At 31.3% G+C, this 16,579-nt stretch overlaps 1 protein-coding gene across 3 annotated transcripts in view; it reads left to right on the top strand.

Annotated features, from left to right (window-relative positions):
• Window positions 1-16,579, top strand: part of LOC132755479 (fibroblast growth factor 18-like) — a 67,422-nt gene that overhangs the window by 30,769 nt on the left and 20,074 nt on the right. For all 3 annotated transcript variants that reach the window (XM_060746355.1, XM_060746354.1, XM_060746353.1), the window contains exon 2: window positions 6,499-6,553. In XM_060746355.1, coding sequence (XP_060602338.1) covers window positions 6,499-6,553 — 55 coding nt within the window. The remainder of the gene's footprint in view (window positions 1-6,498; window positions 6,554-16,579) is intronic.

A 16,579-nucleotide genomic window follows, 5' to 3' on the forward strand; every position in this document is an offset into this window, starting at 1 on the left:
AAACGCTTAATTTACATAGTTATTAATGGATTGCAATCGTTTCAATGACCAGGATCGCAATTTTTGAAACTCTTTTTAAGCTACAACAAACATATTTTATTCTGAAAATAAATGTAAATAATTTACAAAAATATGATTAAAGAAATTATGTTAACTCATGCTTTCTCATTCTTTTTGGCAACGTCGTTTTAGACAAAACGGAACTTGGAAAAACATCAGTACATCTAACAAAAAAGTGTAACCTCATTCACCAAAATGACATAATAACCTAATGGCCGTTAAGGTTTTTTTCACCTCAGTATTGTCCGAAAAGTGTATATCCCAGATGTGTCAAATTTCATGTCAAATAACTTGCCCTGAAATAAGTACTCTTGACACAGCATAAGTGACGTTAAAGAGATGGTCTAATTGATTCCCTGCTATGGAAGAGATCGTTTTCGTCCACCAAATTACCTACACTCGAAATAAATTCATTAAATCGTACCATCTCAATCGGATTTTCTAATCTTGCTGGGCTCAATTTGGTGTTTGATCTGTCTAGGATCCCAGACTTTTGAGACAGAAAATCGTTCGCTGCTCGGACAGAACTGCCGAAATTGACAGGAATTGATCACGGAACGATCACACATTGACGTAACCTTTCTCTTTCCGTGTATAAGGCATTCTCTTTTCTCATCATCCATTTAATTAGTGCTACGATTAGATTATTTTGATCTCTATATATTGACTATTTTAACACTTGGTCTAGCCGGCCGTTAAACATAATAAAGATACATATGTAACGTAAGACTTATATAAACATTCTATACTAAATTATACTTTGATACTTTAGTGTGATACTCGATTCTTCTGTGTTACATTTTATTTGTTTTAATAGTACATACAGTAAGATAAATATATATATTTGACAGACCAAAGTGACTGAAAGCTTTCACATACGTATGTACAGCAAAATTTACGTACGGTATAGCACAGATCTATTGTTAGGAAAAAACATTCTTTTAAAGTATTTTTTAAAGACATTCTTTTAAAGTCTTTTTTCAACGTATCTATTTACAAAAGTTCATATGAAAATTACTCTAAATATATACATCAAAAAATATTTACTATGTAGAACTACGATCCGTCATTCAGAAACAATGTGAATGTATGGCTAAGTTATTGATGTTTTATTTCTTAAATTTCGAACTTAAAAGTCCCCCAAATCGTCTGTTAAATGCATCATAAAACGTTTTATAGTTCATATACAGCCAGATTCTCTTTTAATATTAGCAAACCGCGGAAAGGTTTTAATTTTGAATTTATTTCTTTTCAACATTCCGGGCTTAATGCACTTTTCGGGTTTTTCATCATTTCGTCCTACGCGTTTTTACAACACATAAGCGCAACGGACGTAATAAACAAAAATGCAGACTATTTAATACGCGGAATGTTATGTGAGACCGTTTAAAGCAGGTGTATAATTAACTTATTTCTGCACTTAAGGCCTTGTGAACGCTTAATTCGAATCGTATGTAAAACTACTTATTAATTTGAATGTTCCATAGCATTAACTGTTTTTATTCTTCTCACTTTTACACACATTCCTTTATAAGGTTTTGGATATTTTTTTCATAATTAAATGAATAAATTACGATAATAGTTCGCTAAAAGGTGAAAAGTTTCTTTTCATATAATAAATATGCGAATTTATAATTCCGATCCGCAGGCCAAAGAAAACACGTGTTTTGTAATGTTCAATTATAATAGTTATATCATCTTCCTTTCTTTACGGCTTGTTCCAATGACAACATTTTAAAACATTTAATCTATTAAAATAGTTGATTGAGATGTGCATATTTTTCTACGAAGCATCCATACAAATCTCGTTCTTTCTTCTTTTCCTTTTTTGCAAAAAGTTTAAAAGAGCGACGGGCATTGTTAGTGAATAAAGAAAGTCATATTTTATAAAGTAAAGAAGTAGAACATCAATTCTAAATGTATGTAAGTCTGATGCTTGTAGAAAATAAGACTTTAATTTGTCCCACTAAATTTTACCCCTTTATTTTTTTACCTAATTCTGATAGCATGTTTATTATATTTTCTCTCAAAAAGTCAATAATTGATCAAAGTGGTAAAATTGTATAATAACGCATTGACTAGCATCATACTTTTGAAGTGACGTCCGTTTCAAAATGGCGGCGCTCATACGAACGCCAATTATGTTTCGCATTACAATGAGCATGCAATCAAATGTTTTAGTAATAGTAATAAGGTTTTGATGATCTTTATTTACTTACTGATCAACGGGAACCGGGACCGGGAACGCTATTAGGCCTATAACTTTAACCACCAAATCATTCTTCTTTAAAAGATATGAGCCGTGTCATGACATAACCAACATAATGGGTTTGCGACCAGCATGGATCCAGACCAGCCTGCGCCTCCGCGCAGTCTGATCAGGATCCATGCTGTTCGCTATCAGTTTCTCTACTTGTAATAGAGTTGGTAAGCGAACAGCATGGATCCTGATCAGACTGCGCGGATGCGCAGGCTGGTCTGGATCCATGCTGGTCGCAAACCCATTATGTTGGTTATGTCATGACACGGCTCATATCTTTTAAAGAAGAATGATTTGCTGGTCGCAAACCCACTATGTTGGTTTTGTCGTGACGCGGCTCATATAAATTCATAGAAATAATCCGGATCCTTGTTGATGAGGTTCTAAAGTAGTGAGCATGGAATTAGATAGAAATTGGCAATAGGGGAATCTTCCGTTTGTAAATTTGTCGTGACATTTGAAACATCTAAAGTATTTCACTTAATCTGGGTAGAAGTAACTAAGTGCAATTTTACTTGATATTCCTGGTTTCGTATCATTTGTCAGTTTTGCACCACGGAACGTAACTAAATTTTGCATGTAGTAGATCCAACTATATAAAATTATCACGAAACTACCTCGAGAACCTCATGTACGTTCATCTTCAAATGAATAGTACTTCGACAATGGCTACAGTGATTCGCCATAGAGAAATAAAAAAACTGCCTTTACAAGAAAACTAGAAAATAAAAAAAATGTATTTCAAGAGTTCGTTTTTAGTTTACTAACATGTTTTTTAACCATTCAGCCTGGTTTTGTTATTTCATACCAGGCAAAAGTTCATTTCCATTTAGGATGGGACAGACTAGTTGCCGCGTCTGGTGTCTTTGATTGAAATTTCCTTTCATAGCGCAGACATGGACTTTTATATAATAAAATGATTGATTCAGTTAACTGTTAATACGGTAAATGAAATTGTGGTTTACCACAATGAACAATTTAAATTAAACCTGTACTACTAAATAATTCAAAATATTGTAATTTTCAATGTTTATAACACTATTCGTCTGCTTAATTTAGCGCGATGAAAGTAGTCCTCCCATAGTATTTTATAAAATGTGACATTTTTCAAATGGTTTGACATCCATGTTTACAAGTTAAATGTGTAAATGATACGCCTAATCAAAAGATCAAACATTCTCGGTACCTCGCTCCCTATTGGTCTTTTCATCTTATAAATTCCAGTTGAAAAACTTTCTCTTTATTTACCCTCTTCATGGAGCTAGAACTTCAAAAGAAAGTAACTGTTGTTTTTTAAACATCCCATTCAAAGAGGTACTGAAATATCACATAAAAAGTGTAAATATTTGTTTTATTTATTAATAGTGTGTATTTTCTAACTAAGGCTTAACCTCATGTTTTCCTTCGTTAAAACCCTTAAGGTCTGCCTTTAAACGTTTATAGAAGTAAATAGTTGACAAGTGTCCATCTAGCATAGAAAGTGAATCATTATTATACCCTAGGCCCTGGATAAACCGCAGCATGTCCATATTTAATTATCATGAAATAAGCTTTAAATGTTGATATTTAAACGCTTACTTTCATTTTTCCATTTCATATGAATTACAACTTTTATATCTTTCCAAAATACGTTGTAATATACGTAATTTCTGGAAATTCAAAAACTGTAATTCAATTCGATGTAACATTTATACTTTAATATGCAATGGTTTTATTTGATCTTACATACTATATCCTATAGATGATTGAAATCATTATAAGATTCCACGTCTATTATTCAACGTGTCAGTTTATTTTACTTTCAAACTTTACTGTTCATTACAACACACAGATCGACCTCAAATAAATAAAGGAAATTTTTGTTGCAATTTTTTCACATCTCAATGATTAAATATTAAAACGATTGAAAAATTAAGTGAACATACAAATACTAATAGAAATATATTGAGTTTCAACTCTGTATTTATTATTGTGACACTGCCATTGTGTATAGTAAAATGGGGCATGCTTTTTCGGTTATTTGAGAGGTTACTGACAACAGAGACATTCTTGTATGTTGAATGGTGCATACTTAAACACGCCATACCTTACTCATCATTTTAAAACGACCGACGATATCTTTGTTCCCTCATTTTAATAGAAATCGCAAAATTGTCAAAGTCTGGACCCACCCACCTCGTGTAACATGTCATTAAACAAGTGTAACTAGTATGTATATATAATTGTCTTATTACTTGCAGTGATTGTTTGTTCAATTTACTTAATAAGAACGCACAATTTACATTTCAATAAAATGTGAAACATGCTGAAAAAAAATAGAAATAGAGGTCCATTCTAAAAATAAAAAATACTGTAATAGTAATTTTAACATGTTTGAAGGCAGTAAAATGAAAGAATCAAATGCATACCTATAATGCATTTGTTGTATCTACAGAAAGGTATTTCCCGGACGCCATTTTTCCTCACCATTTTAAATGATAAAAAATATACGCATTAAATGTTTTTGTTGCTTTATTTGGTTAAAGTTTTGCAGGATTCTGAAAAAAGTTTGGCTGGATACGGAATCATTTAATCCACACTGTCTGTAATCTGTGTTAACAGGCATGTAAGGTTTTAGATCAACAAGAAACCTCGTATATTTTTCACCGACTTAAGAAATTGTCAAGCATGTTTAGTAGTAAAACAGTCCCATCTGCAACAAACAGCATAGACAAGTGACATTTACATGGATTTTATCGTTACACCGTCTGACATAAACATTAATATGTATATGTTTATTTTTCACATGGTTTGGTTTAAAAATGAAGCAAATACTTGTTGTTTTTTATATTCTCGCTAAAGTCACTAAATACATAAATTAACTAACTTGACGCGTTTAACTTAAAATGACTTAGTAATTAAAAAAAGACACAAATGTGCGAATCATTTTAAAATATGTGTTTTAACAGTAAATTTTATTCTTGTTTTCTAACGAAGTTGTTTCATCATCTTTATCAAATACAAACATTATTTTGTATACGTCGCAAACATATATATAACTCTGTCAAATCAAACGTCTTTGTGAAATTAAATTAAAAGTACTCAGTGCTCTTTTTGGGCCATTATTTCCTTTTTCAAGTTAAAGTATTTTTAGATGCACACGACTAGAATGAAAATCATAATTACAACCACAAAAATGTTTGAAAACCCCGAGTCATAAAAGCCACGTTAAGGAATGTGCATTTCGCTCTGTAGTTATTAAAATGGTTGTTAATCTCTGCATAATTTGCACACTTTAAGGCGCATTGAAAATCGTGGTATATACCAATATTTCCAAAGCAGAGACGTGTAAATGGTGTTTTGTTCAGCACACACTTGTAACGTTTTGGTCATGCATCATGTTAAATCAATTTTGTTGTATACGGTTAACTTAAATCGTAACGTTTAATATATTATACAAGACTTGTTAAAATGGTACGTTGGTTTTGTTTGCGATTGTATATTTCCCACGAATTCACGTAGCCTAAGATCACATTTTGTATTCTTTTGCCACCTACAAGAGTGGACACCACTGTATATCTGACCACTGTTTGTTTTTTATTAATTATTAGTATGATTTTCAGATTATGTTATTGTAAATATTACAATAGGCAACGAATAAATTCAAAGGTTTCATTCGTTAACAGCGAATTTTTTTTAATTGTTGTGCCATGTTTTATAATGTTACAAGAAAACGGTGCTGCTATAAGGTTTATACTTTAATAATTTATGTTTCAGCTACGAATTATATGTAATTTATTGATTGGAAAATGTATTAATTAACTGTAAAATTGCACTTGATTGGTAACTATGCTTTTAAATGACTGTGAACAGTGGTATTGACACATCTTTAATGATACACCGATTGGCTTTTTTTAACATAAATATTCATAAATTGAGATCATTTTACCAGTTCTGAACGGTCCAACACATTTATTTTTTTGTACTCATTTGTACTCATTCATAGTGAACCGTAAAAGTGCTTCTGTATAATTTTTTTTTCTACTTTTTTGCGATTGGTAACGAATTGCGCCATGGAGTTACAATTGACTGCGCTATAGTTTTCAAAAACTTTACTAACGGTAAAATAGTGACATTTTCTATGATATTGTTTACTTACATTGGTAACTAATTGTTCACATATTTTGTTTTGTCTTCAGGTTGTTGCCGCTGCTGTTTATAGTGCTTGTTGGAGTGGGAAGCGCTGCTAATCAGGTACTTTCATCATTTTTTCATTTATTAATTGTTACAACTTTCTATACATGACATTTCCATTTTAATAATTGTTCACAACTGATGACAAAACTGAATTAACTTGATATCAGCTGATATTTGGACGCATCTGTTTTGTGGTCATCTTTACTTCTTTCGTCTTTCAAATTGTCAAATTGTTTTTTTTCTTTAGAAGGCATTTGCGTTTGTCTGTTACTTTTAAAGCTTTTTTGTGCGTTAATATGATATAAATACTTCGTGGTTTGATACCTTGAATTTGTCTGTCATTGAACAAGGGACACATTTGACGTTACTACGCCTTTTTGATATTTTTTTCCTTTCATGACTTTGCGTTCTTTTTCATAGAAAAAAGTAAGATTTCAATAAAGGGCACTATGATTAGCTTTATAAAAAGACACAGTGATCATTTGTAGATATATAACAGACTCGCACCTATCAAGTTCTTTTCCCACCTACTTCATACAATAATTATATAGATATCTATGTTTGATTTAATCAAAAATTCAAATAGTCGAGCCCCCATTCACGCACCAGTCTTTTCATGAAATTATATGTTTGAACTCGGTTTAATTAAATGCGATCCAAATTTGTTTCGATGCGATTTCAACTGTGTCGGAACGATATGAAATTCTTAAAATATTTGCTAAATGCAATAAAGGCATTGTCCCAAATATATTATACTACGGTAATGAATGTTTCATACGAATGTTACCAGTGTTTTTTTTTTCTTTACTTCATGCTTTTTTCCCTATCTTTTTAAATGCAGATTAATTTTTGATAAAATATTGCGATAATTTTCTTTGATATTGTGATACCAATACTAGCCAATCTCAAATGTAATCATAGCATGGTAAATACACATGTACATCTTTTTTTGAGTTTATAATATTGCACGATTGTTTTGGACTACTCAATCAAAACGTTTTGTTTTCAAGGCTGCTGCAGATTTGAGAAATGTTTTCTGATTTAATCAAAGAAAACTACTGTGCAATTTTATATTTAAAAAAAATGTATACATAATACGAATGAAATACGGGTTTTCTAAAGTTAGGTATGATTTACTTGGGTAGCGATGTATCTATTGAATTTTATTGCTTCGTCAAATTTTTACATTTTAAGACATCTGATGGCACTATATTGTGTTCGAATCATCATATCTTACCACGCCTTTCCGAACAACTTAACACTTGTCGATTGTAAATTTTGTTTAAACATAAATATTTATTTCTCGTTTTTTTGCTTTCTTCTTTTCAAAAAAAATCTTCTCACCTAAGTGAATGAACTAATACACTTTATCTTGACTTTGCTCTATTTTATGTCTTATTAACATATTATTATAAGTATGTGGCAGAAATGACAATGGCGTTTAAGGCACCTAGTACATATTTACGCAACGTTGAATGTTCTGGTTTTGTGTTTTATGGTAAAACAGTTTTGTGGTAATCATATATTCGCACTTAAACTTGTCATGTCCATATAAAACACTACCATAATGGAATGTTATTTAAAAACATTAAAAACGCGGCTATCATCGGAAATATGCAAATACCATACGACCGCTAAAGGTCTTGAGCTCTAGGTGTTCATAGTGTAAATAAATTAGTATAATTTTGATGAGACAATTTTGATTCATAATTATAATTGTGCTCAAATTTTAACGAACATCCGTCGTTTCTATTGTTTTAACAAATATAAGTTATGACATAAAGCAAACACAAAATCGAAAAAAAAAGAGATTGTGCCATTTATAAGGAGAATAATTATTACATCTTTATAAAACCGTACAAAAAGCACTCTTTTTTCACTTCCTGATAACATTCGAAAATAATCAAACGTTTTCAAAGTTTACGGGTAAACTATGCAAGTCAGTAGTATATTAAACATTATCTTTGTGTTGTAATTAAATAAGTGTCTCAAAAAGAAATACTTATTTAACCAATTCACAGAGACTTGAGTTATTCTGTGTATTACGGTATGTGGTAACATGCTACACGTTACCATTGCGTGCCCATGTAAAAAAACATATAAATGAATGATATTGTTCTGAGCGTTCCTTGATTATTTATGATTAAACAAGTTAATGTTACGTGTAATAATTGCTTAATGCTTAAGAAAACAAAAGAGAGTAAAACGTTTTTGAGTTGGGACCTTTTGTTTGGTAAGATTGTAGCAATGTGTTAAGCCTTTTAGTATTTCATAGCTTATATGTCTACAGAGCTTGGCTTGCCTTGAAACGAACCATTTACAGCTCCAGACTGGGAGGCATGCCTTGCTCTTAACTGGTGGCATGGACATGACATTTCAACAAAAATGGTGAGCGTTAGAGAGTCAGTATGGCGAACATAAAGAATAAATGTGAGCATAATGTTCTAATGATTGACATGCATTGCGAGCAAGGAATTCAGCAAAATGTATGCAGTACTTTATCAAACTGTTGATTTATATATTAAACTGTATATATAAACTACCAACAAAAGCGACCCGTCATGAAGTTATATAATATAGTATGAAACTTTTAAGAGTGGCTATAAACATATATAAGCGGCTTGATGTAAACGCAAAGATGTTTCTTTTGCATTCATACGTGATTTACGTGAACATTTATAACATTGCATTCTCTTTTTTATGAAATGTGAAAATGTACCCTTTATACAAAATCGACAAAGCGGACACTGCTTTGGGATATTAATTCTGGCGTGCTGATAACAAATATTTTCATGCATCAGCTGTATTAGGTCGAACAAGCAGCTAGAAATATTTTGTTATGGTGACGTTTTTGCGTAAGCAGGGCTTTTCGCAACACCCTTACAGTGTGCTGGTTCCAAAACTACGTTATTCATAAGTTTGAATCGTGCAAGGAACAGTACTGTTTTATATCAAAACTTGTATGTAAATAAAAAAAATCGAGTCTTTTTAAAACAACATATATTTCGTTTTATATCACTATTTGCATTTTCCTTCTAAATAAAATTATTTATAAAAAGCAAGTAAAAGTCTAATTCTGTAGAAGAAATCCTTGCTCGAGTAAAGGACCTCGGACAGTTTTCTTACGATCAGGAAAAAGAAGACATGTGTAACATTTTGAGAGAATGTTTTGAGTGTTTGTAGAGATAAAATTGGCATGCAAGATACAGGTTAAATGGGGAATAAGTTCGTATGAATGTACGCTAAAGTTATGGTCCTTAGTTTGTAACATGAAAGTATTACATTCCAGACATTTGTGAAGTTTCAAGTGAATACATAAAGTAGTTAATGAGAAATAAAACCGTAAATGTAACGCCGATGCCAACTTGAACATTTCTTCGACTAAAATAAATACATAATTATGACCTATAAATATCTGACGTCATAATACTAAAAAAATCTAATTCATTTATATCAAAATGAACATTCAATAATAAAAAATAGAAATAAAAAACTGTGATATTCTGTCATAATTGAATGATCAGGTGAAATGATAATTAATGAGATATATATAAAAACACCAGCACACATCATTACGTAGATATGGTAAATCTTAGTAAGCAATTTAGCTTTATGAATTATAATCCCTAGTTTGTATAAGCTTAGCCTTCTATCTTCATACATAACATACGTAATATGATATTATGATAAAATACAAGACTTGCCATGGTAATATAGTTTTTGCAATATTTTATGAATGCAGTATATGCCTCAGTTGATACACACTTAATAAGCGTAATCTGATTATTAATTGCAAAAAGAAGTTTGTCATGCGCAGTTCAAGGTAAAAAGATTTAACAATTAAGATCCCCATTCACTCGTGGTTAAATAACAACAGTGACTAGTTATATCCAGATGTTCAAACTTTCATTCGAAGGAATTTTTTTTTTTTTCAGTTTTGCACTTCCGTAAAAGCAGACGATATTTTATATATTTACATATATTGCTTTGAAGAACTTCGCCCTTTCAAACCTGCATATGCTGCCAAATTTATGATTGTTTAGACGTTATAGAGACTATTTTTCTAGTTCATGTTCTACGCACTTTAGCCACTATCACGAAATTTCGCTTTGGCACTGTTTTAGCCGGTGCGGGGGGAGGGTGTCATAAGAGAAGTTGCATTTTTCAATGTATCTCTTAGTCATACTCAGTCAAACTAAATTGCGATTTTCACCTAGAAATTGTTGCTCTCATACATTTAAAAGGATATCCCATTATGTCTCTAAATCACACATCTCGCTAATGGCCTCCTTTTGGGTTTTTTTCTTAAAATTGACAGATAAGGGTAGATCACAAGTTGAGTGTATCTATCACGGATATTATATATCTCCCAATACTTTATTGTTTTTAAAGAGGTTATCAATCTATCTAGGTGAATGGTAATTTCTGATTTCAATAAGTATACAGATCATTTATCAAAAAGTTTAATTCCTCACTTTTGTCAGAATGTATTTTAACTGATTTAATGTCATTCGTATCCATAAAAAGAAATTCGATTTCTATTTGTTTAAGAGGTACGTCGTCTTTGGCCCACAAAATATAAGCTGTGAAATCTAAATTAGCAAAGTTTTCAGTTTTAGTGACAATAAAACATATGGTGCCTTGCAAAGTTACCATCATTTACACTTTAAGGAGACACCTCTCAAGTATTTAATAACAGCTATTGATTTCGCCAGGAAGAACAAAGATTAATTTCGATCTAAGCTATAAAACATGTTCCCTGTAAATAAATATTGTGTTAATATACTTCTTTCTGTAAGTGATTTATCATGTTTCATACACGCTTAAGAATATATTACAGGAATAAAATATACACAAGTTATGGCCATGAATTGTCAAAAAAGTAGAACGTCATCGCGCTATTTCTATCAATGCATATTACCTTAAGTAATCAATTTTAAATAATTTCGGAGTTATTTAACAACATCCACAATGAAAGATTTGATTACTTAGTTCTTATATGTACAAATAGTTCGAACTAGCCATTGTACATCGTCATATCCTTTAGCTCGAATTGTCGGTACTCGGGGTTTATTCCAGTCATTCTACTTGTTATGCTGTATCTTCTGTCCCAAGACGTTGTCTTTACCTAACATCAACATACTTACTTTAGGAATACACAAATACACTTTAAGGAAACCATAAACCGTCTCCAGATACCAAATACTCGCCGGGAATGGCCGCAAATCAAGAGCTAAATTGTGGCGTATGTCAGCAAAGTACTTGAGATCAAAGAAGAGCGAGTCTTTTCACTGTTTAGACCTTCAGATTGAGTTTCCCATGCGTCTTCATTAAAATGCAAATTCGGCAATCTTTAGTTAAAATTCAGTTTAAATTATGAACACGGACGATATTGAGTGTCTAATACCTGAGGGGTTTATAAACATCATTTGGTAAATATAGTTGCAGGGCACGACCCTAAAATGCCAATATTCTTTACAAAATGCGTTGCTAGCATACGGACTGTGTCATTAACAGTGCGGGTAGAAGACTGATTTATAGACCTCGCAATATTTCACCGCCCGCGTTCACAAACGACTGTTTTATACTATTCTCTATACTGGCCACTTAACTCTTTGATACTAGTTTATATACTTTCTAATATTGTGAATTAAATTGGTTTAACTTCTTTAAAAAAGTTTAAATTTATATCATATAATTAATTATACAGGCAGGTCGTTAAGAGATTAACATCTCTTAACTTTATACTTTTAAAGCATACACCTTTTATTCTAGTTTTAATAATATACTTGCTTAATTTTAATTTAGTTGCCTCGCCAAATTCTAGATAAAAATGTGGTTAGTTTCTTTAAAATATTACATATATAAATATAAAAACCATCAGTTTCTTAAATAATGGCTACCAGTCTTTAGATTATAACAATTTTAATATATTATAAAAACGAAATCACTTATAACACAACATAAAGCACAAGGATGTGACGATTATTATTATCATAGTAACATCAAAAAAGAAGAATAACTAGTTTGATAGTGTGCTGGATTAAGTCATACTTGACTGGTAACTCGAGGCAACATACCTCTCTCCGAAACTAGAGACATATACGATACCTCTATTATAGCTTTGATTAATTGTACCCTTACATTTGTGTATAAAACGATTAAATAGCTTTGCTAAACACAATATCTAATTTCAAAAAACGAGCTGGTATAGCAAATACGTTAACTGTAAGTATGTGTCTAAAAAGATTTCACGATAAAAAGGCGGCCGCAAAATAAGAAAAAATAAACGTATATATTAATGTAATAGAGAGATTCAGTTAAACAAGGAAATGAATTCTGTTTATATGTTTATATATTTATGTTTTAGTCTATACACCTGTTTTGTTTTCATTCCTTTTGAAATTAGATCTGTAACAAAGTCGTTGACCTATTGTTTGAAATACCATAAATAGAATATGTCAAAATTGACATTTCATTCCATTGTTATGCGTAAACCACATAGCCACATGAACACTTTGAAAAACTATTTCAAAACACTCTCACATGCTCGAAATGATTGTAAATAATTGTAATAATACACGAAAATAAATTAATAACATTTTCTAATAGTTGAACGCTTTGATTTGATTCTAATTGGACGACAAGATGTTAAAAAGAACTTTTGGTAGACATGAAATATTCAAATACAGATATAAATGAGATTATTCGACATCAAGTAAGATATTTCAATCTCGATTACTTTCTGTGGCAGACGACAATTCCAGCATCCTGTTTAACAGACTTACTCTTGAAACTCAACGCTTCTTTGTTTATATTGGAATAGGGACATTCTTACAACGCTTAATAAGCCAATGGGGTTTAAATTGATGCTTCAAATCCAAAGCACAACCGGGCCATATCGCATAGATTAATCGGAAAGTCATAGCATAGATTAAACCTAGATTAATCGGAAAGTAAGGTTAAGCCGGACAAGAGTAGAAAAAAGTGTTAAGCAAAGGTGTCGTGCTAATTCAGGATGTATGTGGCTAAAGGCCCTAAATAAAGTTTCAAAGTAACAAGCCAGAAAGGTCCATTGTTTGAAAATTACGGCGAAAACTGATTAAACTTAAATATGTATGCATGTGAATCTATCATAGACTACTGTAATTACCTTAGGACCCTCAGTTAACCGTTTGAACTCATCTCAAGTGTTTGAACTTTGCATTGTCAATGGTAAAATAAACAGCCATTGTAAAATGTTTAAACTCTTTTAGAGACATTATGTCGTTGTAATTAGTCGAATAGACTATACACAAGTCCGAGTGTACAAATGATAACCACATTCCGGTGTCTCAACTCTAACTTTATATACAATCAGCAAAAAAATCGCTGATAGACGGAAAAAATTAGCCATGTTATCATTATTTCCAGTTTGATAATGCGTCGCGTAGGCAAAACAATGTTCCATTTTCTGTAATGAACTGCTGTTTAAAACATCATGGACTGTGTGATAACATCCCACAAAATTGTAACAGCCTACATGTTTGTCCAAGTAAATAGCTTCAGTTCAAATAATTGTATTTCAATATCATTTATTCACGGATGTTGATATTTTGTTTAACTGTTATAATTAATTCATAATACCTGTTTCAGTTCCACTTATTAATTCATCAAACATTTTACGGTGAATTATGTCAATGCCATGTAAAGTTCCAGGGCATTTTAAGATTCAAGGGTTTGAGGAATTGCCTTAAATTTGTTGCTATAGTTACATGTATAGGCAGAATATATACTATAATAACATATATTTAAATTTTGCATAAAATCGTACACTTTGATACCAGAAACATTTTAGGTGAAAAAGAAAAAAATGAAGTTACTTGGCTCTTTACTTTAACCTTTATCAATTTAGTATAATTAGCAGTTTCCTCGAAAATATTTTTAGTTTCTTTTCCTAAACTGTAAGAATGGAAATAATCTAATTAGTCACAAAGATAAGAAGGAAAAATCAAACAATACAACAAAATAGGTTGTTTTTTCAGAGTAGGGTATAAGTTATCTGTCCTTGAAATAAGCAAAATTTTGGTGTCGTCTAAAATATTTCTGCTATCCTATTCGCCTTCTATATGTTTTAAACATTTTATAAAAGTATTGGAAAGATTTGATTGAATGCAAAAATGTAAGAAATATTCACTTGAAAAAACCAGCATTTCGTATAATCATAACAAACAAACTAATATATAACTCTGTCCTAACTTATGTAAAATTTTAACGCAAAAATGTCAAGAAGAAAACTGATTTAGAAATAAATATGTAACAAAAATTCAAACCAGACTGAGAAAATTCTGAATATTAACTAAGGTTATTAAGGTTATTAACATTACCATTTTGTGAAAGAGGTATTTTTTTGGAAGATGACTAAATAAATGTACATGTGTTTGGTGTTGCTAACTGACGAATGCCATGTTAATTGCTCAAGTCTGTGTACAGTGGCAGACGAAACTTTGGGGGCACCTGACGTGGGTCTCAACTCCTTTAAGTAAGAGTTAAAATAAATAATTCCATAAATATTTTTCATCTCTGTCTGGAATCGTTTTTTATTGTTTATTATTATCAATTGTTTGAAAGATCACCTGTAAAAATACATTTTTTCAATCGTGCGTGGGGGTTAAAATAGAGACTCGGGGAAAAATACGTAAGTTCCGCACGAGGCTGTTCTGTTATATAGATTGTTGAATGGAGTAAAATAACATTAGAACGTCTGAATCGCGACTGTTGTGTGAATGAAATCTCCCATTTGTACATCAACACAATCATTAACGTGCAGTAATAGATACCTAAGCATGATGCCAAAGTTTTCAGTGTTTGTTGAAACAACTATAATAACCTTTCATAACAACGAAAAGAACGCTCGTACAAAGTGTATAGCACACTCATAGATTTGAACGCTTGCGTTTAAATTCATGTGTGCAGGTGATTCCCTTTCAATAAAACAGAAGTTATTTCATTTTAATAGATCCATCTTGTTATCAAACGGTTTTTTCTACCTTTTTTCCTCCTTTTCCCCATTTTATCATTGATTATATAGAAGTGACTCACAGAAATGATTGCTTCTTGATGAATTAAAGTCTTTTGCTATTTTTCATTTCTTTGAGTTTTTATTAAATTTTAATTAAATACAACATTAACAGAAGTTTATCTAATCTGTATCAATTAAAGCAATTGCGCATTTTTTATTCCCTACAAGGAGAAATGCATGCTGTTAACCTATCCAATTAGTTTTGATTTCATCTATGCTCAACATACTCATTTTAATGAATTTCTGATTAGCATTTTGCTATGTCACTATCTGCATTTATTCAATCTTTGATTATAGGTTTAAAAAATGCACACAAACACATTTCTCGTGGCTTTATTCAAACGATTCTTTCACTTTTATTACATGCCGGCCAATTTCGTTTGCACTGTAACGCTAATATGTAAAGGTTTATTTAGATTAATTTGCAAACCTTTCTCTGCTATGTACTCTCTTTTTTCTCAATGGGAGTTCAAAAGATGTACAAAATTGTTTATATTTTACGACAAAACATCTGCATTTCTGTGCATTTGCGCAGATTTTTGTGGTACAGTTTTTACCTATATTTTTGTTACCTTAAATTCCATTAGAAAGTCTTTTTCGGCATGTTGTAAGCATTTGGGAGGTCCATCCGTCGTGAAACATATTAATTACGTAATGATTTTACCATGTTTACCAAGTTTGTTTCCGCCATTTGGCACGCTTTGTGAACCACCCAATAGCTAATTTACATTGCAGAGGGTACAAAACCGACGTTAGAACAAACAGTCAACCTACATCATCCTTAAAAAACGTCTCTAACACTTCCCTGTCATTATTTCTAGGCTAAATTTATATAGCAACTAGTCGAAACAACTAGATTTGCACACTCAACATTTTTATAAATGTTACAATTGTGTACACATGCAATATCATAGCATCTAAAAAAAATTAAAAAGTTGTTAAGTATGCGTAATTTTTCTATGAAGTCAAAAGTTTTGTTTACTACGTAAAATATTGTTGATCGTTTTACATTCAGCCCGAGA

The sequence above is a fragment of the Ruditapes philippinarum genome, unplaced genomic scaffold, assembly GCF_026571515.1.
Source record: "Ruditapes philippinarum isolate M1 unplaced genomic scaffold, ASM2657151v2 ctg219_1_1_1_1, whole genome shotgun sequence".
Classification (NCBI taxonomy): domain Eukaryota; kingdom Metazoa; phylum Mollusca; class Bivalvia; order Venerida; family Veneridae; genus Ruditapes; species Ruditapes philippinarum.